Raw genomic sequence first — 25,363 nt, 5'->3', positions numbered from 1 at the left:
CATACCATCCTGCCCCTAACCCTGACACCTGGACGATGTGAATAAATATTCCACTTTATTTTCATGGCACGGGGCGCTCCCTTGAGGGAATCGTGGAGAAATACTATTTATTCATGTGGATGTGTGCACTGGTGTACATGCTGTGCGTTTTAATTAAATCAAAATCGTACACTGCGCTCGACTACGCTTGCATTGTCTGGCGTCGTTCTGCAAACGACATCATGAGGGCGTAGAGATGGACCGCTCGGCAAACCACGCTCATATCTCTCTACGACACCGAGAGAACCGAGGTTTCCAACGTCAACATTTATCTTTTTAAATCCTTTATATTAAGTTCACGTGCTTGCTTGCTTGCTTAGGACCGTGCAAATATTTCGGTCGTTTTTTAACCCACTTCCCGTGATCCAATCGAGCTGACATTTTCCACACAGACTCGTTGTGCCAGACAATTATTGTTCGTGAAAAAAAATTCCCAAAATTTTACACTTTTTACGCAAAAAATTTTTATTTTACATATATTCAAATAGAACGCATTCATGGCTTTGGCTGAACGTCAGAGTGTAAGAGCCCAGAGCGTAACCCCTCCACAGGCCGTGGCGGAGTAGCGCAGTTGGTAGCGCCCTCGCTTCCCATGCCAAAGGTCGCGGGATCGATCCCCGCGTCCTCCACAGGCGAATATATTTTTAAATCCTTTATATTAAGTTCGCCACCACGCATATAAAGGGTTTATAGAGAAAAACTTTGTTTTTACGGGTTTACTTGTCCCTCTTGCGCCAGCCACCCCGTGGTCGCTTCCAGCGTTGAATTTGTTGGGAGGCGGAGATGTATTGACGATGTGCGATTTGTTCGTCAGGATCGAGGCAATCTCATTCCTAATTTCACCATTTGGACTTCCCCGACGTCCACTTCCCACGTTCATTGGGAAGCACCACCCGTCCTGGGAGGGCAGCCAGTAATGGTTATGAGGCGGTCGGCTGCATGTGCATGCATACCCACATCAATATCAGCATCGGCTCATTATGCTCAAAGCATGTATGTTATTATTGTTAGGGCCCGCGGCTGGCACTATAAGCCGAAGCCGCTAATAGATGCCGTGGGAGCGGGACGGAGCTGCCTTTCGGGCGGGCGACTGCTCGTTTAGCCGAGTCTCCCTCTGGAGAGTTCATTACTCGACCGCGGAGATTCGTCCCCATGGCCCCGCGGACATGGCTCAGCCAGCCCCGCACCTGCTAACCGCATCGAGGTGCTGCACGGGCCGTTAGAATATGCGGCGCGTCGCCTCCCCGTTCTGTCGCCGTCCTCGCCGAACGCATCCGAGGCGCGGATTCTAGAAAAAAAATTGCGCTCGCGACGGCGGCCGGTTCCAACTTCCTCCCTGCCACCGTGGGACGTGACCAGGCGGTTCAGGGGTCAGAGGCACCGAGCCGTCACCGCAGAGATGCCGGAGTTTGGCTCTGGGCTTCAGACGCCCGTGATTAAACTGGTGCAGTGAGTTGATGGTCTCGGTTCGGTCGGCAATGGCTGCATGAAAGTGCCCATCTCTCGGCAAAAATGTATAATTGTACAGGCATAGGCTGAATATTTGTCTGCAACAGGGCGTGTGGTAAAGTGCTGCCCTCGTGTGTGTGCATTAAAAGGTGGAGGGGAGTGAAGGGTAAAGGATTACTTGAAGGGATCTCAGCAGTAGTTGTGATGTCTTCTTCCACGGGACATTCTCCAGCACAGTGTGACGCACTGCTTCCAGTTTTCCAAAAGGATACTCCGCCTTCATGACAGACATGGTGCAATTCGAACAAATTGGGCGAATAGAACCCCTCCTGCCACAACCCCACAAAAAATGGGATGGTATGAAAGAACCCTCAAGCGAGACACGGCTCTGCAGGGCTTGTTCCACTCGACGTGTACAGCGCGTTTGTGTCGATCCGCTGCTGGACGAGGGTCTCCCCGTGCGTGCCTTGAGAGCTGTAAGGAATTATTTGACCATATTTCACCCCGCTAGCCAGTGCGGATTGGTGGATGGGCGTCCAGAACAATACACGTTGCTACACTGCCCTCTAATGCTCACAACTCGTCACGTCAAGGGTCCCGGCACAAGGCAACAGACTGTTAGGGGCAAGTGCTGTTCGCGAGCAACTCTGAAGCCTGGCACGGGTAGACGAGAGGGTGGGTTGCCAGCTGCTTGTACCATGCCGGTGCACGACTTTGCCATTCGGAGGAACTTGACGGTGCGTACCAGTTGTTTGTGGATTACAGGTTTTTGTTTGTTTGCTGTGGTGTAACAAGATTTCTGTGGTGTAACCAGATCCGCATCGAAAATGAGCATCTATTTCCCAATAGCTTGTATCGGTGCGCAAAAATTAAGACCAAAAATGTAACTACGGTTGGCCATTTACAGTGCGAAAGAAGTTCAATATATACATAACTATAGTAAAAGATATAAATGCCACGATCAACATGGTACGTTGGTCGTGACGGAGGTGCTGCATCCAGCAGTGGATTGACGAAGGGGTGTGCGTTATTATTACGTCAATGAGAGGCATGCTGCATTGTACAGTGGCAACGGTACAATGATTTAATTTCACGTAACTTTCACTGGAGTCACCGAAACAAACTTTTTTTTTAATAACGCTTTATTATAACCAGCACAACACAAGACAACTCGGCACACTGCTTACAGCGCCACCGAAAGCAACGAGATACTCTGGGATCTGACACGCACAAGTCAAACGCTCTACGACGCCTTTCATGCAAACAGCGCGCGCGCGCTTTAACGGCAAGGCCACATATCCCTGGCAGCTGCACGGGCTACAAAAAAATGATCGCAAAAAAAAACAAGTGCCTGTGTTCGTTTCCATAGTAGTGCTGTCTGTCCCAGGATTAATTCAGTTCCTGAAGAAGCTTCCAGCATGCAGAGTGAAACGTCGGACATCAGGCCGATCAGTACGTGGCACGACCCGAATACGCGTCGGAGAGCCAACTCTAGAAGTTGGTCCACCCCAGAGTTCTAGGTTTCACTTCTATCGCAAGCGAGAGGTCGCTCATTCTCCTCTGCTACCCCCCCCCCCCCCCCCCAAGTCTAAAACTCCCTTTCCACAGCCATCAGTGCTGTCGACTCCCTGGCCCTGTTCACATCCAGGCTCGTGACCTACCTCTTTCCCTCCGCCTATGACCGATTGGCCATATCTCAGAATTAAATATGCCCACTGTTTCTGTACGGCATCTTGATACGCGGTCGCATTTAGACGCTATACAAATCCTAATTGTATTGCATTGTACGTGTGATTAGTAGGTGCCGAGGAACAAGCACGGCCTGGAATCTAGGGCTCTCACAATGCACAGTTTCACTGACACCGCTTTTGTTCCGTCTGTTGCCCGTGACTTTGTGATCGAATGGGCAAATAACGGCCTGGTGTTCCTACAATGACATAATGCATCAACAACTCTCAGTAGCTCGCCATAAAGCCCCCGGCGCCACTTGACTCATTACGCTCACATGATTCAGTCTCCGTGGCTTTGGAAGTAGAATGGTTTGCATCCGTTGTGGAACACGGATTGAACTGTGGGTTCAGTGATGGATGGGGCAGTGGGGGGGGGGGCAGCATTACATTGCTGCCACTGACCTCCCCCCTCCCCACTTTTCCAGGTAGGTGACCACCACCCACCACCCCCACCTCACCCCGGGCACCGCTTGCCACCTCCCAGCAACGTCAGTCCCAGGGTGACGCTCAGTGCGCGATGATCGACCACGCCGCCACACCACTCATACGCGCTCGGAGGCGTAGACGGCCACCTTGCAGCCGACCTGAATAGCGGACTTCAGCAATGCGTAAGCAGGGGCCTGCACGCAAACAGAGCACAACGCAAGTTTGGAAGACATCCATCGCATGCGGTGCTGCGAATGTTTAAGGTATTCAGTGCTTTTTCATTAACCTCATCATTCATCCGCCATGAACAATTTACTGCCGGTTAAAGGTTTCACCCCTAAGCCTCACCTAAGCCTCCCCAAGCGGCCACCCACCTTTCACATTCTCATTCAGTGTGTTACTCGCCATAAAAAAATTGTTACAAGCGACACTGAAGTTCAACGCTTTATAAAAGGCATTAAATGGCTTACTAGCGAGTGGGAAAAATGCATGAACTATTGATTTAGTTTGTTTATTGTAAGACCAAGTTGTTGTACAGTAGCCCAAAGTGAGATTGCTGTTAAAATGGAAGAGCCAATGCATACGCAACAAGCCGGCAAAAGATTCACAACTGTTATAAAATGACTTAAAAAGTTTTGGTCCGAGATAAATATAATTGCTGTGACTATGGTGTTATATAGGTAGAGTTTGGATTAGGGATTACGGTCATGATCAGTGTTCGTGATTATAATTAGAATGGTAGCAAAGTGTAGTTTAAGCTCAGTGGCTTCCCCTCAAGATTAAGTTCTTTAACCATGCTTTTGATGCCGATGCTACAGAGTGCTGTTATAACATGGAAAGAAAACACAACTTCATACCAGATATAATAAAATAGTTTTAAGTTTTTTAACACCTCATCCCCATCATCGTCATCATCGTCATCATCGTCGCCATCGTCGCCATCATCGCGGACACTCACCAGCTCGGCATTGTGCTGCAGGCCCGTGTCGTGGTGTTCCATCTCATCGTCACGGAACTTCCTTAGCAACTACAAAGACAAAGATCCCCCGTTATAGCCTTAACATAACGTTGGGGCAAGTGGTGTCAGCGAGCACCTATGAAGGCCAGCATGGCACATGAAGGGATGGGTGGGTAGGTAGCACCACGCCCGGCCGCCTTTATCCAGTGGCGATGTTTTTACACACCGCACCAGGTATTCATTTAAAGCCGAGTCGACCTAGGGGAGGTGCAGGACCGGTTCAGATGATCGTCACTGATGTTGGCTGTGAACGGGAATTTAACTCAGGACACCAGGTTCGTAGCGTAGCGCGCTAACCGCTCCCGCAACTACACACATGCATACACACATATACACGCATCTGTACAGAGATAAAGATGCTCAGTATAACCGTATAAAGTGTTGGGGTTGTTTGCTAGGACTTATTTTTGTCAGCACTAAGGAGGCTGGTAGTGGGCTCAGGAGAAGGTGGCGTGCCCAGCAACACGCCTAGTCGCGTTTGTCGCTCCAGTGCCGATATTTGGTAATTATGATGAAATTTCCACATTCAGATGCATCATGATGGATCGCACGGAACTGATTTTAGGAAACCCTAGATGGGAGTGCATCTCCTGGGTGCAATGAAGCCACGTTTTTTTTTAATCGAATTCCTTACCTTTCCTATACTCTTGCACTCCTATCTTATTTTTGTATTGTTTGTTGTTGTAACGTTCTGACCCGCCCCCTACTGGACATGTGTGAAAACGAGCTTCATAGGCGCATTGGATTCCTCCTGCAGTACTGCAGTATACACAAAGATTCCGATTCTGACGTTTGCAGGCAGGGCGAGGGGCACCTCGAGCAGCTCCGCGTGCTTCTCCGGGTCCTCCTCGACGAGCGTGCGGATCTGGTTGTTGTAGTGCTCCGAGATGCTCTCCTCCACCGCCACCGTGCACGCCATGGCGCCCTCCTTCCCCAGCAGTGCCGAGCCCGCGCCTGGCACGGCAGAAAATCAACGACCGGCGCGCCCGTCGTTGAGCATCGCTGTCCGTCACTTGAACAATTATATTCGAGTTGCGCTATTGGCCAAGAGCAGAGACCCGACGAATGACCCCGATGATCATTCTCAGAGAAGCGGAGATGGTTCGTAATTATCTCAAACATATGCCGCTGGGAAGCGCCGGTTCAGAAAACCCATGGGTTGACGAAGAGCAGTGTCATTTTACTTCATTGTCCACATACGGGAATTGGTGTATTTATAGTCAGCTAAATTTGACGGAAAACTGTAAGAGTGAAAAAGCACAAAGAAGCATTGATTCTTGGAATTGCACCGAGATGCTCTCGAGCAGTGCCGGGCTCGGTGCTCTCACCCCCGAGTCGCCCGACCACCTGCACATCGAGCACCGTCGTGTTAACGACCGCCCTGCTTCCCTTTTTATTGATGTATTACAACTCAAAGTGAGCACGGTACAAAGCGCCGATCACAGAACGGGATGGGGAAACAAAAATTCTGCGAACAACAGCAGAGCCCAATGAAGGGGAAGAATTGGGCTCACTTTTCCCACCCAGGTGGGAACCACTAGCGAGGGCATGAAGGTTTATATGGGGAGGGGAAAAGGGTAGGGGGAAAGATAACTAACGCAATTGGGGAAAAAATGGGGACAGGGGAGAGAAGGGGAGGGGGGATCAGCCCTGCTTCTCTAACAAAGTGAGGCAGTAACACTATGAGACATCTCCTTTACCAGTGGCAAAATATAGTAATAGGTTTTTACCCTTTCAACTGGTACAACAACTGGCACCTTTATACAAGGCATCATGTTTGCAATAACCACAACACAAGCAGTCAAAATGCAAACAAAAAGAAACTCTGAGACAGCTTTTCTCGGGTGTGGACCAATCAACTTCAAGGACAGTGCATATCATTATCATCATCAGAGTTGTTTCTTTTTGTTTGCATTTTGACTGCTTGTGTTGTGGTTATTGCAAACATGATCCCTTATATAAAGGTGTCAGTTTTTGTACCAGTTGAAAAAGTAAAAACCTATTCCTATATTTTGCATTTTGACTGCTTGTGTTGTGGTTATTGCAAACATGATGCCTTGTATAAAGGTGTCAGGTTTTGTACCAGTTGAAAGGGTAAAAACCTATTACTAAAGTGAGGCAGGATCCGTGCCCTGCAGGAAGCCATACACACCAAGCAAGAACCCGGCCACATTCCACAAGGGCAGCAGGGCAGTGGGACGTACGCGGTGCCGCGATATCAACTCCTCAAACTTCGCCAGGTGCTCCTTCTCCTGATCCCACATCCTCTGTACACGCGTGCACACACACACACACATACATGATTTCTTGCAAAAGGTTTCAGTTTGGTGTTATAACATCTTAACACCTTGAGTTGAAGCTTTCGTGACTGCAGGAATCCATACTCTTTGGTTCTTTTGGTAAAGTCACGTAGGTCAGAAAAATGTATAATAGTTCACGACGTTTCGATCGCAAAAACAAGAGACCGTCTTCAGGTGAGGCCCTCATCCAGCAGTGGAAGACGGTCGCTTGCTGCTGCGATCTAAACGTCGTGATCTATTATTATTTTGTCTTCTACCTACGTGACTTTACCGAGAGAACCAAAGAATTGCTTAAGACCTGTTTTGTTGCCAGACAAAAGGGGGCGGGGACAATTCTAGATTTGAAGCTTTCTTGACTGCAAGGATTCATACTCTTAAGTTTTTTCGGTAAAGTCACGTAGGTAAAAATAAAAACTACAGTTATTTTGCCGTGCCTTTTTACACCTGATGAAGGAAGCTTGTGTTGCCTCCGAAATGTCGTGATTTAATTGATTTATTTTCATTTATTATTATTTTATTTTTTACTTTTTACCTACGTGACTTTACCCAAAAAACCGAAGAGTAGACAAAGGAAACAACCCCTATTATCATCCCTTGTAGCGATTTCAATGTGGATTTTGCCCATCTCTGCGAGTGATAGGGTGTGGAGGGAGGAGGATCGAGGGGTGGTGGCCGTGGGGGGCCCCTCGCACCTTGATGACGGGTGCCACGCTGCTGCCCCCCAACACGGCGAACTGCCCCGCGTAGATGCGGTCCGCCCCGTACTCCCCGGCGTGGTCCACGCGGATGATCCTCTCGACCAGGGCAGGGCCCGTGAGGCCTCCTTGCTCAGCGGTGCTGCTGGACGGCCTCGTGCCGATCAGCGGCAGGGAGCCCAGAGGTCTGGGACCCCCCGACGTGCGGGGCCCAGGGCTCACTCGTCCTGCCCGGACGATCACCGCCGCTCCACGCCGGAGCATCGTCGGGGGCTTTGGGATCAGACCCAAGGCGGCCACGTGAGCCGAGCCGAGCCGGTCCTGCAGACTGTCGACGTCGCTGCTTGCTTCTATCGCTGTTGTTGTCGCTGCCTTTAATTGCTTCTGCTTCGGTTGCTACCTCCGATTTCTGCTGCTGTGATTGCGTCTGCTTTATCGCGTCGTTGGCGGAGCTGCAAATGTTGTGTAATGCGATTGACTTTGCGTGAATGTTTAGCTGCAGTAGCCGCTGTTGTTATTGTTCAGTTGCAATTGCTGTTGTTGTTACGGCTGCCGTAATCGTCTACTTGCCGACTTTAGCTGAAGTTGTAGCAGTAGTAGCTATCGATATAGATTATTAATTCTTACAGCTGTAGTAAACTTGCTGTTCAGCGGTCGCTGTGGTAATTGCTGCAGGTGTAATTGCTGTAGTTGTCGTAGCTGTGGCTTGTATCTTCTTGTATCTTCTGCGGTCTGTAGCCGCTGCAACTCGCACGAACACCCCGCTCGGCGCACTGTACCGTGTTGTGTCAAGTACAGTGGCGTGCGGAGCGCGTGCCCTTCAGCGAACAGCTTTGGCCGCCCACATCTGCCCCCAGGGCGGAGAGGGCGACGTCGACGGGGCGGCAAGTCGAGAGCGGCGAGCCGCAATCGGCCCCGGGGGCATTTATCGTTTCGAAAAGGCGAAGTGGGGGGAAAATAAATAAATAAAACCGACTTGCCGTCTGCAATGAGCGGTGTCGTCATCACGTCGCGTTGGTGACGTCACGCGTAAACCTCGCGACGGTGACGTCGTTACGTCATCGGTCCCACACGTCTGTTTCATCGCGTGCGCGCTGACGTCACGTCTCCGGGTCCTCCTGTCCCCCCCCCCTTTCACATTTAGAAAAAAACGTGCGTTTAGACTTTTGTGTAGATTACTTTGCTGGCTATAAATGTCCAAATTACGGGCCGCTATGTTTGGGCTTATCATTTGTGGCCAGGTCGTTTTGGAACGATAAGGGGTCGTCCATAAATGACGTCACGCGATTTTTGACCCCCCCTCGTCACACGGCGTCACAAAAAGTCAGACCCCCCCCCCTCAAATATGACGTCACAAAGCTCTGCCCCCCCCCCCCCCCAAAAATAAAACTTGCTTCAAATCGCTTTAAACTATTGTCATTGTAGTGCGTATTTAATGTGACGCTGCACTCTGATGTTGTAGGAGAAAACATTTATTAAAAAGTCTATTTAATTAAGTAGAACGTGTTGTCTATATTTATTTAAAGTCGCGCATTTTTATGTGACGTCACATTTCTCACCCCCCCCCCCCCTCGTTACACATCGTCACAAATATCTGACCCCCCCCCCCTCCCCTAGGTGCGTGACGTCATTTATGAACGGTCCCTAAGTTATTACCTGAGTGGGGTTTGCCTGTTAGGATGGGGGTTGTATTTGTGTGTTTGGGTGATTTGTTTGTCAGGTAGAAGGGAAAAACAATAAAATAATACAAATAAAACAATACAATTTTCGGTAAAGTCACGTAGAAGGGAAAAAAAAACAAGAAAAAAAATTTCTTGCTGTGGGTTTCACACCTGATGATGATTGCTTGTGTTGCAATCGTTATTGTTTTATTTTTTATTATTTTATTGTTTTTTCCCTTCTACGTGATTTTACCGAAAGAACCAAGAGTATGAATCCCTGCAGTCACGAAAGCTTTAAATCGAAATTTGACTGGACATCTGTGAAAAAAGAGCTTCATTGGACATCGGATTCCTCCTCTGCTGCAGTATAAACATTCTGACGACACGGCGCCTGTGACGTCACACGCGTTGTTGAATGCCCCCCCTCCCCCCGCAATCAGCACGAGGGGGAGGGGTTAATGCGTGAGGGGCGTGGTTACGAGGCGGGGGCGTGGTTACAAGGTGAGGGGCGTGGTTACGAGGCGGGGGGCGTGGTTACAAGGTGGGGGGCGTGGTTACGAGGCAGGGGGCGTGGTTACAAGGAGGGGGGCGTGGTTACAAGGTGAGGGGCGTGGTTACGATGTGGGGGGCGTGGTTACAAGGCGGGGGGCGTGGTTACAAGGCGGGGGGCGTGGTTACAAGGTGAGGGGCGTGGTTACAAGGTGGGGGGCGTGGTTACGAGGCGGGGGGCGTGGTTACAAGGTGGGGGGCGTGGTTACAAGGGGGGGCGTGGTTACAAGGCGGGGGGCGTGGTTACGAGGTGGGGGGCGTGGTTACGAGGTGGGGTTCGTGGTTACAAGGCGGGGGGCGTGGTTACAAGGTGGGGGGCGTGGTCACAAGGCGGGGGCGTGGTTACGAGGCGGGGGGCGTGGTTACGAGGTGGGGGGCGTGGTTACAAGGTGGGGGGCGTGGTTACGAGGCGGGGGCGTGGTTACGAGGCGGGGGGCGTGGTTACAAGGTGGGGGGCGTTGTTACAAGGCGGGGGGCGTGGTTACAAGGCGGGGGGCGTGGTTACAAGGCGGGGGGCGTGGTTACAAGGTGGGGGGCGTGGTTACAAGGCGAGGGGTGTGGTTACAGGGCGGGGGGCGTGGTTACAAGGTGGGGGGCGTGGTTACGAGGTGGGGGGCGTGGTTACAAGGTGGGGGCGTGGTTACGAGGCGAGGGGCGTGGTTACGAGGCGGGGGGCGTGGTTACGAGGTGGGGGGCGTGGTTACAAGGCGGGGGGCGTGGTTACAAGGCGGGGGGCGTGGTTACGAGGCGGGGGGCGTGGTTACGAGGCGGGGGGCGTGGTTACGAGGTGGGGGGCGTGGTTACAAGGTCGGGGGCGTGGTTACAAGGCGGGGGGCGTGGTTACGAGGCGGGGGGCGTGGTTACGAGGCGGGGGGCGTGGTTACAAGGTGGGGGGCGTGGTTACAAGGTGGGGGGCGTGGTTACGAGGCGGGGGGCGTGGTTACGAGGTGGGGGGCGTGGTTACGAGGTGGGGGGCGTGGTTACGAGGTGGGGGGCGTGGTTACAAGGCGGGGGGCGTGGTTACGAGGTGGGGGGCGTGGTTACGAGGTGGGGGCGTGGTTACGATGTGGGGGCGTGGTTACAAGGCGGGGGGCGTGGTTACGATGTGGGGGGCGTGGTTACAAGGCGGGGGGCGTGGTTACAAGGCGGTGGGCGTGGTTACGAGGCGGGGGGCGTGGTTACGAGGCGGGGGGCGTGGTTACAAGGCGGTGGGCGTGGTTACGAGGCGGGGGGCGTGGTTACGAGGCGGGGGTCGTGGTTACAAGGCGGGGGCGTGGTTACGAGGCGGGGGCGTGGTTACAAGGCGGTGGGCGTGGTTACGAGGCGGGGGCGTGGTTACAAGGCGGTGGGCGTGGTTACGAGGTGGGGGGCGTGGTTACGAGGCGGGGGGCGTGGTTACGAGGTGGGGGGCGTGGTTACGAGGTGGGGGCGTGGTTACGATGTGGGGGCGTGGTTACAAGGCGGGGGGCGTGGTTACGATGTGGGGGGCGTGGTTACAAGGCGGGGGGCGTGGTTACAAGGCGGTGGGCGTGGTTACGAGGCGGGGGGCGTGGTTACGAGGCGGGGGGCGTGGTTACAAGGCGGTGGGCGTGGTTACGAGGCGGGGGGCGTGGTTACGAGGCGGGGGTCGTGGTTACAAGGCGGGGGCGTGGTTACGAGGCGGGGGCGTGGTTACAAGGCGGTGGGCGTGGTTACGAGGCGGGGGCGTGGTTACAAGGCGGTGGGCGTGGTTACGAGGCGGGGGGCGTGGTTACGAGGCGGGGGGCGTGGTTATTGTTTTTCGCCACCCTTACCCGGAGTCACAACCGGACATTGACTTTGACGTCTTGGACAGGGGAGCTGCTGCCAACGACGGACGCTGCGTTCAAGGTTCTCGCTGTCTTCTGAGAGGTGAGCGGCGGCGGCGGCGATGATGATAGGCGGCGGTGCCTCTCGGCTGTGATTTGCGTGTGTTTCATGCCCAACGTACTGCAGACGACGTTAACGACGAATAGGCAAAGGTGCGACAGAGCCCTGCGATTATTCGCGAACGCCACTTGCTGGCATTGAAGGTCCCTCGGCTGGAGGAAACCACAGAAAGTTCTCTTCCACGGCGGTCAGAGAGTGGGAGTAGCTTCATAAGAAACGTGTTTGGGTTTAGATCGCGTTATTTATAAATGTTGTGTCGTAAACCTCCACCACCCGACACGGCCAATCAGCACAAAAGTGTCACGTTGACAAAAGATAAATAGTTCACTGCTTTAGCCCACCGGTGTGTTGAAGAGTGAATCCACAACATGAATTTTTTTTGATGTTTGAAGCATCTAAACCAAAAAAAGTTTTTTTTTTAATGTTGTGAATTCACTCTTCAACACACCGGTGGGCTAAAATAGTGAACTATTTGTCTTTTGTCAACGTGACACTTTTTTACTGATTGGCCGTGTCGGGTGGTGGAGGATTACGACTCAACATTTATAAATAACGCGATCGAACCCAAAAACGTTTATAATGAATAATATTGTTCGCGAAAGCCTGCTACGTGTTAAACAGTGGGATTAGCTACCCACTTTGTCCCCAACCACGCGAAATCTGCCCATCGACTAACGCGTGTGGCTTTAGATGAACTCAATATAAAGCGAGGCTGGCGCGGTTGGGTTCAGGATAACACAAAAAAATAAACAAAAAAGTTCGCCAGACAACTGCAAATCACGGCGTCGTGTCTGTGTGAGCTGGAGGACCGCTGTTGGAAATGGGCCGTGATCAGAATCGGTTAAATAAAGATGCGGACGAGAGCGGGGTTTTAGTGTAAACCAGGGGTCGGCAACCAAAATAACAAGAAGAGCCATTTCTTTCCAATTCGATACAAAATTCAGTATTTAAAGAGCCGCAATGCATCTGAGTACGTACTCATCGTCAAGAAGCAGCCCGTAAAGAGCCGCATGCGGCTCCGGAGCCGTAGGTTGCCGACCCCTGGTGTAAACTGTGAATGACAATGAAACGCAACGTAGTTTTTTTTTTAAACAGGCAGTAGGATTTCGCGACCAATATGATCCATAATAGAGGTTTTTGGGTGAGGTCGCTTAAATATAAATGTGTCGTTAAACTCGCCACCACCCGACACGGCCAATTACTAAGGGTTGTCGCGTAAACAAAACGTGCCAATTCGTGACTAGTTCAGCACACAGGTATGCCACAAATGTTGTGGGTTTACTCTCCAACAAACCTTACTAATTGGCTGTGCCGGGTGGTGGCGGGTTTAACGACACATTCATAATTACGCGATCTAAACCCAAAAACTATTTTTTTTGTGGAAAAGTAACGAAACAACGTGTCTGCATTTTTGTTTTGTTTTCACAAAAAAGACAAACTAAAAACATTTGTGAATAACACCGTGGTCTTGACACACATAACAGACGACGTTTCGGGCACTGGTCCTTATTAATTGGTCGTGTTATTTGTGCTTGTGCACCACCGCTCTTGATTTGAAGCTTTCGTGACTGCAGGAATCCATACTCTTTGGTTCTTTCGGTAAAGTCACGTAGGTAGAAAAATAAAATAAACCACTGCCAAGACCAGCAACAGCTAGCCAGCTAACGGCATCTGCATCGCCAAACGATGAATTACTTTAATTGGTGCGAACCAGCATCGCCTTGATGTTGCGTGACCTGTGGTTCGCAAACATTGGGCCGTTCACAAGCTTTGTGACAAGGTGTTGAACAGCGCGTGGAAGAGATCCGTGCACGCTCGGAATTAAACTGAGAACACGGAGAGAGGAGCGACACGTGTATTAGATAGCATATAAGCAGGTTAATGATATGATTACAACTGTTACACGATATCCCAAGTTGGGGAGTTGGGAGGGGGGAAGGGGCTCGGACAAAAATGACACGTAACTTGCTGGAAGGGATGATGATGATAATAATGACAGATTTGTCAAGATTCAATGACGTTCTCTCTCTGTCTCGTTACGTTCACCGAGGAGAGATGGAGGGCTTAAATAATCTGGCGTGCAAGGTGTTGAGAGCGGCGGCTGGGGGGGGGGGGGGATTTGTCGCATGGCAGAGTTTGTGGGAGATGGTGACGGCTTGGGGAAAGGGGGGCCTTCATCCAGCAGTGGATAGAGCATCGTGGCTGATTACCACAATGATGCGTACGAGAAACATAACTACGGTAACTCGTGGCGCTGTGCCCAGCAGCCAGGTGTAAAACGTAATCCGCCACGAATCCATGATTAAATGCCGAGTTTGTCAGCATAACCATGCAGAGGTAACGTGGGGGGAAGTGGTGTATCCGTGTTACACGTAGCGCGCGTGTGTGTGTGTGTACAGCTGTGTGGGTCGACTCAGCCTTAAATGAGTACCTGGTGCGGTGTGTAAACATCGCCACTAGGGAGACAAAGGCGGTCGGGCGTGGTGCTGGCCACCCACCCCCTCGTGTACCGTTCCGGCCTTCATAGGAGCTCGCTAACAGCACTTGCCCCTGCAGTCTGTTCAGGCTATACGGGGGATCTTTGTCTTTTGTACAGCTGTGTGGATATTGGACTGGTTATATATATACCGTATAGTACTTTGTGTGTATGAATGTGTGTGTGGGGAGCGGTGGTGTAGCGGTAAGCGTGCTTGCGCTATGAACCCGGCGACCCGGGTTTGATTCCCGCTCAACAGCCAACACCAGTGACGATTATCTGAACCGGTCCCGGGGCTCCCCTAGGTCGACTCAGCCTCAAATGAGTAACTGGTGCGGTGTGTAAACATCGCCACTAGGGATACAAAGGCGGTCGGGCGTGGTGCTGGCCACCCACCCCCTCGTGTGCCGTGCCGGCCTTCATAGGTGCTTGCTAACAGCACTTGCCTCTGCAGTCTGTTAAGACTATAGGGGGATCTTTGTCTTTGTATCTTTTAGCCACCATCAGTGAAGATTATCTTAACCGGTCCTTGGCCTCCCGTAGGTAGGCTCAGCCTCAAATGAGTACCTCGTGTAGTGCATAAAGACATCGCCACTAGGGAGACCAAGGCGGCCGGGCGTGGTGCTGGCCACCCACCCCCACGTGTGCAGTGCTGGCCTTAATAGGTGCTCACTAACAGCACTTGCCCCAACAATTTGTTAAGGCTATACGGGGGAACTTTGTATCGTTTTGGTGTACTGTATATTTTGTGTATAGTAATATGTGTATGTACTTCATTGTGTGTATGTCTCTGTGCTTTGCGATCCATCCTATCGATTCACTCTTTCATTATTCGCTCATACAAACATTATTTCATCCACCCACCCCTCCGAATGTCCACCCAACTATTATTTAATCTACCCAACCAACCAGTCATGTGGTCATTCATTCAATCAACGACCCAACTTTTAAACGAGCAATCTGTATATCAGTCTATTCGCCCATCCCTCAATATACCCAACCTACTCATTCACTCACCTGCACATTCACCCATCCGTCCGTTATCCAATCCATCCAATCCCCCCATACAGCCATTTTACCTTCCACCAACCTACTCACCCACTTATCCACTCACTCACCATTCCATTCATAACAACTACAAGCAGCCACCAACTCGTCCACAAATCCACCCATCATCCACTCACCCACCAATGCACTCACCCAGGCACCGATTAATTCTATACAATAATTTAACCACCCACTCATACACCCAAGCAATCTGCTCGTCCCTTCACCCACCCATCAGACATCGAAATCCAAATCCCTCGTGAAAGAGTTGAACCCAGCCCAAAGTCTACGTATCGTCCCGCCCAGCTTGTGGCTGCATAATCGCATTAAGTGGAATGTGCCGTTAGTATTTAACACAGTGAAAGCTAACGGGGGGAAAAAAACTATTAAAGGCTTATGCAACTAAAATCCCAGTCCAGCGTAGACTAAACTCCACTCCAGCCGAGACTAAACTCCACTCCAGCTAAAATTAAACTCCACTACAGCTGAGGCTATCCTGTATAGGAGTTTGATTATAATTATCCGTATGCGTGGTCGTTGTTTTATGCTTTAATTAACCAGGCAGTCAAATAAACCCGATCCTCGATTTGATCAACAGACACACACACAATGAGCTAAAATAATTAACAAGCACATAGACACACAGACATCAACATAAAACAATTATTCACACACACATACATTGAAATGGACAAACTCGGACAGAATCAGAAATCCCAATACAGCACGATACAACCATGACATAGAGGGACGAACAAACACGGCCATTTAAACAAATGACCAATTAAAACACAAATACAAAGATCGCCTGTATAGCCTTTACTAGACTGTTGGGGCAAGTGCTGTTAGCGAGCACCCTTTGAAGGCCGCCCCCCTCCCGCCTCGGGGATGAGTTCACAGGTAAGAACAGACGGCCAACCTGACAGCCGATGACCAATTGAACACACAGCACAGACACACACACAAAACACACAACTGCCCCCCCCCGCTCGTAGTTAATTGGCTGAAGCGGGTGCCCCCCCCCCGCACTCCCTAGGGGTGAGTAAATAAACCCGAGCCTCCCGTGTCTGCGGTTCTTAATTGAGTCGCGAAGAGGTCCCCGGGGGGAGGGGATGGAGAGGTCGGAAACTCGGCTGAATGATCAGAGTCAGAATCTGTATTTATCCTGGAGGAATCCGATGAGCTATGAAGCTCTTTTCCACACATGTCAAGTAGGGGCGGGTAAGACGGCTACATGGAAGAGGCCCCCCAGTGATGTTGTTTAGGTTTTTTTGTGCTTCGGTGCAGCCGACGTATCTCGATCTTCCAAGTCTACACGCGTGTGTACCGTGACATGCAGCAGGTTGATGGAGCAAATGGTCTTAATGCAGGCCCTTCCGCCAGCAGTGGCATCACCCAGCCATTGCAGGGGCTGCCCCTTCATATCGCTTTGAATAGCCTGGCGGTGGTGGCGATGACGCAAGTGCGGTCGCCTCGCTCGAGCTTGTAAGTTCACACGCGTGTGTGCTGTTGCGGTGACAGCATGTTTGATGGAGCACGTGGTCTTCGTAGAGGCCCTTCCAACAGCAGTGGCATCACCCAGCCATTGCAGGGGCTGCCCCTTCATATCGCTTTGAATAGTCCTGGCGGTGGTGGCGATGACGCACCGGTCTTGTCAAGGCATACAGGAACCCCTTTTCACAAAATGCATACCACAGGACCGGTTGGTTTGTGAGATAGCGACTGAATAATAAGGGGTCGTAACTCGACACTTTTCTCTCTCCCCCCCTCTCTCTCTCTCACACACACACACTTAGGGGCCGTCCATAAATGACGTCACGCGATTTTGGACGATTTTTGACCCCCCCCGCCCCTCGTCACATGGCGTTACAAAAAGTCAGACCCCCCCCTCAAATGTGACGTCACAAAGCTCTGCCCCCCCCCCCCAAAAGAATGAAACATGCTTCAAATCGCTTAAAACTATTGTCATTGTAGTGCGTATTTAATGTGGCGCTGCACTCTGATGTTGTAGGAGAATACATTTATAAAAAGTATATTTAATTAAGTACAACGTGTTGTCTATATTTATTTAAAGTTGCGCATTTTGATGTGACGTCACATTTCTCACCTCCCCCCTCGTCACACATCGTCACAAATGTCTGACCCCCCCCTCCCCTAGATGCGTGACGTCATTTATGGACGGCCCCTTACACGCGCAGACAGAGTTACAGGCAGGAGTCGGGCCGCGTGGTGGGGTACAGGGCAGGAATGATCCAGTTAGAGTCCTGGTCAGGGTATGATCATTATCCTCTTAAATTCCCATCGTCAGCATCAGCATGCCCCTCTGGCCATTAACACGAAGCGGATGGTGGTGTGGATAGTGTGCGTTACACCTAACACCACGCCCGGCCGCCTTTGTCTCCCCTAGTGGGGTTTGTTTGTACACCGCCCTGTACAGCGCATGACGCTAACCACTGCGTCACCCCTCCTTCAAAGACAAAGACACACGTATACAAAGACAAAGATCCCCCGTGTGGTATTAACAGACTGTTGGGGCAAGTGCTGTTAGCGAGCACCTATGAAAGCCAGCACGGCACACGAGGGGGTGGGTGGCCAGCACTACGCTCGGCTGCCTTTGTCTCCCCAGTGGCGATGTTTACACACCGCACCAGGTACTCATTTGAGGCTGAGTCGATCTAGGGGAGGGCCCAGGAGCGGTTCATACAATCGTCCCCGTTGTTGGTGTGCCGTGAGCCGGAATCGAACTCGTGTAGCGCAGCGCGCCAGCCGCTACGCTACCGCTCCCCAGGGCGCGCACACAAATACGCACACACATACACACACACACAAACACACATAAACACGCACACACACAAACACGCACACACATAAACACGCACACACACTCACACGCACACACACTCACACACACACTCACACACACAAACACGCACACACACACACACGCACACACACAAACACACAAACATGCGCACACACAAACACGCACACACACACAAACACGCACAACCACACACACACAAACACGCGCGCACATAAACACGCGCGCACACAAACACGCACACACACAAACACACGCGCGCACATAAACACGCGCGCACACAAACACGCGCGCACACAAACACGCACACACACAAACACACGCACGCACACAAACACACGCACAGTCGCAACATCGGCAAGCCACGACTCAATGCGACCCGGCTGTCCGCGTGGTGGAGAGGCTTGTGGGGAGCGGTGGGGTAGCGGTTAGCGCTACGCTGCGCGACGAACCCGTTCACGGCCAACGCCAGTGACGATTATTTGAACCGGTTCCTGGGCCACCCCTAGGTCGACTCGGCCTCAAATGAGTAGCGGGTGCGGTGTGGTAATAATCGCCACTGGGGAGACAAAGGCGGCCGGGCGTAGGTGCTGGCCACCCCCCCTCCCCTCCCTCGTGTGCCATAGGGTTGCTACTCGCGAACAGCACTTGCCCCAGCAGTCTGTGAAGGCTATACGGGGGATCTTTGTCTTGTCTTGTTGCCTTCCAGCAGTTGGAGTGACAGATGGCCGTGCATTATTAATCGTAGAGGTTATGGGTTTAATTGCACCGAGGTGGCTGGCGGCGGCGGTAGGTAAATCCGCATTGCAAATTGAAGACGCGGAGAAGCGATCGACTTTTGCGCGTGTTCTCTCTCTCACATACACAGACAGCCTCCTTCCCCCCACATCTCATGCCTCCTTTCTTCGGGGAGATAATACATCGAGGCCAGACAGGCGGGCCCGCTCCTGGTCCGCTGATAAGGGAGATAAGAAGGAGGCCCTTACCTGCCCGTTGTTGGACCGTGAGTAACTGTGTTGTGTGCGTCAGCGTGTCGTGAGCGCGCGTGTCGATGTGTACACGTGTGTTGCGTGTGTACGCGTGGTGGTGTTGGCCACCCCCTCGTGTGCCGTGCCGGCCTTCATAGGTGCTCGCTTAACAGCACTTGCCCCAACAGTCTGTTGAGGCTATACGGGCGAGCTGTGTCTGTGTGCACGTGTGTGGGGGAGCGGTGGTGTCGCGGTTAGCGCTACGAACCCGGCGCCCCGAGTTCGATTTCCGCTCACGGCCACCAACACCAGTGACGATTATTTGAAGCGGTTCCTGGACCTCCCCTAGGTCGACTCAACCTCCAATGAGTACCTGGGGCGATGTGCATTTGACAGCGTTTGGGAGACAAAGGCGGCCGTGCGTGGGTGCTGTCCACCCACACCCCTCGTGTGTGCTGCCCTCTTGGCCTTCATAGGTGCTGCTCGCTAACAGCACTTGCCCCGAGTCTATTAAGACCATAACGGGGATATTTGTGTGTACAGCCTGCGCGCTAGTATGTATATACGGGGTCCATGTGCGTGACTGATTCTGTGTGTATGATTATGTCTGTATTATGTCCACGCGTGTGATTGTGTATGTCCACACACGTACGTCACTAATCATTAACTCCCGGACCTACCCAGGAGCTCAAGTGATAACCCCTTCATCCACTCAACCCCCGTCATCCGCTCACGAATGTCCCACCCATCCATAAACTCCCCGGGGGTTCAGTGCTGGCCACTATAAAGCCTCACTACCGCACAATTAACACCGTTTACAGCTGATATGGCGGGCTGTTATGGGCTTTCCATTGATGTTAACCTTTGCTCGGTGGGAGCTCGTTCATTTTTATTTTCACCTAGCCATCCGTGCTGCCGACTCGCGGTGGCTAGGAGATGTTAACTACCTCGCCTCGTATACAGGAGGTCGTGGGTTCGATCCCAACCCTGACGTCTGCTGCTGTATATTTGCAGTTTGCGTGTGCTCCCCATGGTCGCGTGGATCTTTCTCTGGGACCTCCGCTTTTTTCCCCAACACATTTATAAACGTGCGTTTCGAGTATTTGGCTGCAATACATTTCCACTTGATATGCCTTATCTAGCGCAGTGGGCTTTACCAGGTAAAAGAAAATACATATTTAGCTTACAGTTTTATTAATTTATAGACTTCCTTTTCAAGTCCAGGCTCAAGACCTGAAATGTATTTCCTCTGCCAGTGACTGACTGCCTCCCTTAGGATCAAACAAACGTGTATGCCCACCTTCTCTGCACAAGTACTTGAGATGCAGTGGTATTTAGTCCCTACATTAATCCACATTGTACCCGTGTTATTGTATTGCAATAGGTTAACATTGCAAGCAACAGCCAGTCCTTCAGAGCAATGAGAGAGGAGGGGGCCATTCATTCCCTGAGACATTTTTACTCTGCCGTGTATTTTTTCCCGTTGGATACGTTTTTTTCTCTCTCTCGAGATACCCATGACCTGAAACGTCACTATGTTGTGTAACTGTGAGGGGGGTTGCATCTCAAAGTCTCTCACACATGGCCATGAGTTCCCCGGTATATTGCCTGCCGTAAATAATCGCGATGTGTGAAGAATATAAAAAAAACTCAATAGATAAGCAGACGATGCATCTCCTTAACATATCTGCCTCTCCGCTTCAAAAGTAGATATATGCAGTATTGCTCTTTGTTTTTTTCGGTAAAGTCACGTAGTTAAAAAAAATCAATCCTTGCAGTCACGAAAGCTTCAAATCTAGAAATATATGCGGTATTGTTTTTTTACATAACCGATCGGTGCCACGGACTTCTGGTAGTGTAGACTTTTAGTAGCCATTGGTTCAGTCCAAGTAACCTTTTAGTTTGCTCGTGAAAGTTTGCTTGTGCTGAATCAAATGACGCACTCCCAGTGATGGGATGTGTAAAGAAGAATACTGTTCGCGAGCACCTGTGAAGGCCAAACAATCAACCGCAGAAGGCCGCTGGGCCGATGGATTGTGGAAATAATATATTTTTGATCATGCGGAGAGTCAGCTATTAAGCACTATTAAACTTTTCTTTTTAATTTTATCAGGTAAGGCCCACTGAGCTATATAGCTCATTTTCAGAAGCGATATTGCTCAACAAAGTGGCTTGTCACGTGGAAATTTATAGCAGACAAATACTACTAAATGCACGTCTCTAAATGTGGAGTGGAAAAGCTGAGGACCCAGAGAAAAGTCCACACGACCACGGGGAAAACATGTAAACTTCATGGGTCGGCATCCAACCCATGACCTCCTGTATACGAGGCGAGGTAGTTCACATCTCCCCAACTTGGCTGCCTATGTGAAGGAATGAGACGTTGTCTGCTTTTCTCAACACTTACCACGGTGTCGATGACAAGGGCTTTGATGCATGCACCGAGTCGGAGTAGCACAATTTTCACCGTTAAGATACGATATTACTTATCGGGGGTTATGAACATTATGGCGGTGTAATGTTCTCATAACTTTGTAATCATATTTCACATTCTTATCGTCTCGATTTCGTGGTCTAGTCTTGTTCAAAGTTCTTCAGTTGCAGTTCGCTCACTTCAACATTAAGCCATGGAGTCTTCTAATCATTGCAACTTTACGATATACAGCGTCACACGTACAATGCACACCCTATCATAAAATGACGATGTCATGTACCTGTCATCCTATCAATTACCCCAGAGGATATGCGAGTTAATGTGCAAAGGGGTAGACTGTGTCTATATAATTAAGAACCCTAATTATTATAATACACTTTTATTATTCGTGTAATCCCCTTCATTTTTTTTTGTCAGGAAATGAAATTTCAAGAAAAATAAATTGACCAGCCACAAATCGCGATATGATGATAGTTTTTCATCACAGACAAGTGGACCTTACAGAGCCTTATAGAACAAATTCCGGTTGATTTGGTTTAACCATGCAGTGGAGAACGCTCGTCATTTGCACGCGTGACCTGGGTCACTACAATGGCAGAAGCAAAAATACAAAAAGTATATCAGTGAAGTCTTCTCTGTCTGCGTATGGCTGGGGAAGCAGTTATAGTTTGACGTTAAGTTTAGCGTCCATTCATATGTACGTATGTAAGTGCTGGTACCATAGTACTGGCACCATAGTCTTGCACCTCTGATTAGCATGGTTTGCTATGTACGGTGCGAAAGAAGCCCAACATACATGTATGTATGTATGTTCAACATACATGTATGTATGTTCAACTGTTGAACTTGTGGGGAGCGGTGGTGTAGCGGTTAGCGCGCTGCGCTACGAACCTGGCGACCCGAGTTCGATTCCCACTAGCGGCCACCAACACCAGTAACGATTATCTGAACCGGTCGTGGGCCTCCCCTAGGTCGACTCAGCCTCAAACGAGTACCTGATGCGGTGCATAAACATCGCCACTCGGGAGGCAAAGGCGGCCGGGCGTGGTGTTGACCACCCACCCCCTTGTGTGTCGTGCCGGCACTTGCCCCAACAGTCTGTTAAGGCTATACGGGGGTTTTTTTTAATGTGTGTTGAACTTCTTTGTTGAGGCAGTGTGAATGCTCGTGATGACACCGGGAAATGGACCTCTCAGGGCAGTAGTTCAACAAAGTAAAGCTATCAGAACCGAAACAAGCAAACAAGTTTCACAGGAGAAAATCGGAATATCGACACAAAGCGCCAGGCCGAGTTTGACCTCCGCGTGCCGTGGGTCGCCTCTCTGGCCGTTTTGAGTAGCTGGCATCCCTGCGTTAATTGAAACCACAGAACCATACTTTTCATAACTCGTCCAGCAGCAGGAAGTAACGACGGAGTGCTCGTTCACTCAGCGGTGACTTTGTGGTATGCAAATTATGTACCGGGAAACGTTGCACGGTTACTACTGCGGAAGACGCTAATCGGTTTCCATCAGGAGGCCGCGACAACAAATGGTGGACAACTTTGCATGTATATATATTTTTTACATATATGTTGAACTTCTTTCGCACGGAACGCAGCCCGCCGTGCTGATCGGAGGTGCGGGGGGAAGGACAACGAACTAAACACAAAAAGCAGTTCTAAAGAAATTAGTTTTCAATCGAGATGATTTAAATAGCTCCAGTGGCTTCCTAATATCGGAAGGAAGAGCGTTCCAGACGGCCGCAGAAGCCCATCAGAACGTGCGCGATGTGGTGACCGTCTTTGTTCAATGGCTTGCCAAAAGCCGCTGCGAGGAATTATGGTTCATTTGAATCGGAATTTAACACGTGGTGTTCATGTATGCTAGCAATGTTGCCGCGGTGTATGTACGTGGAACTTCTTTCGCACCGTGCGTAGCCAACCGTGCCACCGGTCCTCTCGTGCAGTAGTCGAATACGTGGGGAAGATTTGTTACATGTACCCAGCACCCTGCACATCGAGCTTCAACATCGAGCTCCAGACTTGCGTCGTAGTCCGATGACAAATCCACAAAGGCCGTGCCGGTCTCGGATTTTTCTCTGGAATCTGGCCTCAATGTGCGTCCCAAGGGCCAAAACTTGGTCACATCAACTGCGTCCAGGCTGGAATTCGGCTTTGTCTTCAGGGATCACTGAATGGACGAGGGGCTGTGGCGGGGTGAAGCGTGGGTATTCCCCCTTGCTTCCGAGATGCGTGGCCAGCGTGGAAGATTTCGGCCAACATGGCCCTCTCGCGAGCTCCACTGGGTCTCGGGCACAATCCCCTCTCACTTGATACAGCTATCGTGCTGTGACGGTTTCCACCTGAAGACGGAAGCTTGTGTTGCCTCCGAAACGTCGTGATTTTTATTTTATTTTTATTTTACTTTAATTAATTTTAATTTTTTACCTACGTGACTTTACCGAAAAAACCTAAGAATATGAATCCTTGCAGTCACTGAAAGCTTCAACTCTAGAATCTAAAACAATCCCAGGTGTGCCCCGATATGTTCGGATGAATCAACAGAGAATGAAATAAAAATAATAACACGTGCATAGAAACTCAGACATCAACATAAAACAGGCAAATAGACACACAAACACATAGACGTGGACATATATATACACACCGTTAACCACACAGATACGCACACATCGACATAACCAGTGAAATAGACGAGACGCATAGACACTGAAACGAAAACAGTAGAGAGAGACACAGAAATTCGAATAAAACCGTGACATCGACGGAAGAACAGACGGACATCCTGACAAACAATGGCCAATTGAACACACACACAGACGGATGGACGGACACACAAAAACACACAACTGCCCCCCCCCCCCCTTAGTTAGTTGGCTAAACCGAGTGCCCCCCTGGGGGTGAGTAAATAAACCTGAGCCTCCCGCGTCTTTCGGTTCTTATTGAATCGCAAAGAGGCCCCGGGGAGCGAGGGAGGAAAGTACGGGGGAGGGGGTGGGGGGAGAGAACTCGTCTGGACGATGGAAGGGGGGGGGCCAGTGATTTTTTTTGGTTAGGTGCGGCCGCGTAGCTCGTCTGTGCCGTGGCGTGCAACAGGTTGATGGAGCAACGGTCTAGTGGAGGCCCTTCCGTCAGCAGTGGCGTCAGCCAGCCATTGCAGGGGCTGCACCTTTAGCTCTTTAGATAGGCCGGCGGTGGTGGCTATGATGCACGTGGCCTGTAAACCAGCACTGCGGAGGCAGCGAGTGTTGTTGGATCACCGCACAAATGCCGTGAAACTCCCTTGTATGTTGAACTTCTTCCGCACCATAACGTAGCCACTAACCGTGTTAATCGGAGGTGCGGATCAAGGACAACAAACCCTTCGAGGCGCCATACTCTCGCTCGCCAGGGGAAGGCAGTGCAGCAAGTGGACTAATCGCCATCTGTTTCCATCTGTGCGGGGATAGAGTGTTTCCCCCTCACTCGCGTGGGTTTTCTCCCGAACGCTGCGGTTCGCTCCCACTTCAGGACCTTCCTGAAAGAGGCCCACGCGTACTCAGCGTGACATTCCCGGATCAATAAGTGAAAATAAAACAACTAAGTAAATATGTGTTGCTTCTTTTGTCTCGTGCAGTGCTGGACCCAAACCAAACCGCCCGCCACCCCCTCATCCTCGCTGTGGTGGCCCCGACTGAAAACGTAAATCCGTAACCTCTGAACATCTCATCCGCACCGTGCCAAGGTGCCACGAGGAGGGCCCCCCCCCCCCTTTTACACACCTCGTCGATCATCTGTTATCCCTACAGGTGACGTCTGCACACAGCACAGTTAAATATTTTACCCCGTTAAATATTTATTG

At 50.8% G+C, this 25,363-nt stretch overlaps 2 protein-coding genes across 5 annotated transcripts in view; one reads left to right on the top strand and one right to left on the bottom strand.

The window, feature by feature from the left end:
* Positions 1–2,616: 2,616 nt before the first annotated feature.
* COQ7 (coenzyme Q7, hydroxylase) lies at positions 2,617–8,478 on the bottom strand. The gene is made up of 5 exons (XM_061549037.1): positions 7,655–8,478; positions 6,815–6,929; positions 5,477–5,616; positions 4,603–4,671; positions 2,617–3,838 (listed from the first exon to the last, which is right to left on the bottom strand). The coding sequence occupies exons 1-5, from the start codon at positions 7,919–7,921 to the stop codon at positions 3,761–3,763; spliced, it is 669 nt and encodes a 222-aa protein (XP_061405021.1). The 5' UTR covers positions 7,922–8,478; the 3' UTR covers positions 2,617–3,760.
* Positions 8,479–11,616: 3,138 nt separating this feature from the next.
* LOC133340570 (transmembrane channel-like protein 5) overlaps positions 11,617–25,363 on the top strand; it is a 58,165-nt gene continuing 44,418 nt past the window's right edge. The window contains exons 1-2 of one of the 4 annotated variants that reach the window (XM_061548899.1): positions 11,617–11,757; positions 25,139–25,203. The gene's annotated coding sequence lies outside the window, so the exon portion shown is untranslated. Of the gene's footprint in view, positions 11,758–25,138; positions 25,311–25,363 lie in introns of all 4 variants that reach the window. The other 3 variants (XM_061548898.1, XM_061548897.1, XM_061548900.1) reach the window with 3 other exon arrangements.

Source organism: Lethenteron reissneri, chromosome 10 (assembly GCF_015708825.2).
Source record: "Lethenteron reissneri isolate LAM-NWPU_2019-01 chromosome 10, ASM1570882v1, whole genome shotgun sequence".
NCBI lineage: Eukaryota > Metazoa > Chordata > Hyperoartia > Petromyzontiformes > Petromyzontidae > Lethenteron > Lethenteron reissneri.
The sequence above is the reverse complement of the archived record's forward strand: the minus strand, read 5'-3'. Positions and strand labels throughout refer to the sequence as shown.

Excerpts from the sequence above, each read along its gene's own strand:
- COQ7 (XM_061549037.1), bottom strand. The coding sequence starts at position 7,921 with ATGCTCCGGCGTGGAGCGGCGGTGATCGTCCGGGCAGGACGAGTGAGC. Across the intron at positions 6,930-7,654 it reads GCGTGGCACCCGTCATCAAG|AGGATGTGGGATCAGGAGAA; the intron begins GTGCGAGGGGCC and ends ACGCGTGTACAG. Across the intron at positions 3,839-4,602 it reads TGCAGCACAATGCCGAGCTG|GCCCCTGCTTACGCATTGCT; the intron begins GTGAGTGTCCGC and ends GTTTGCGTGCAG.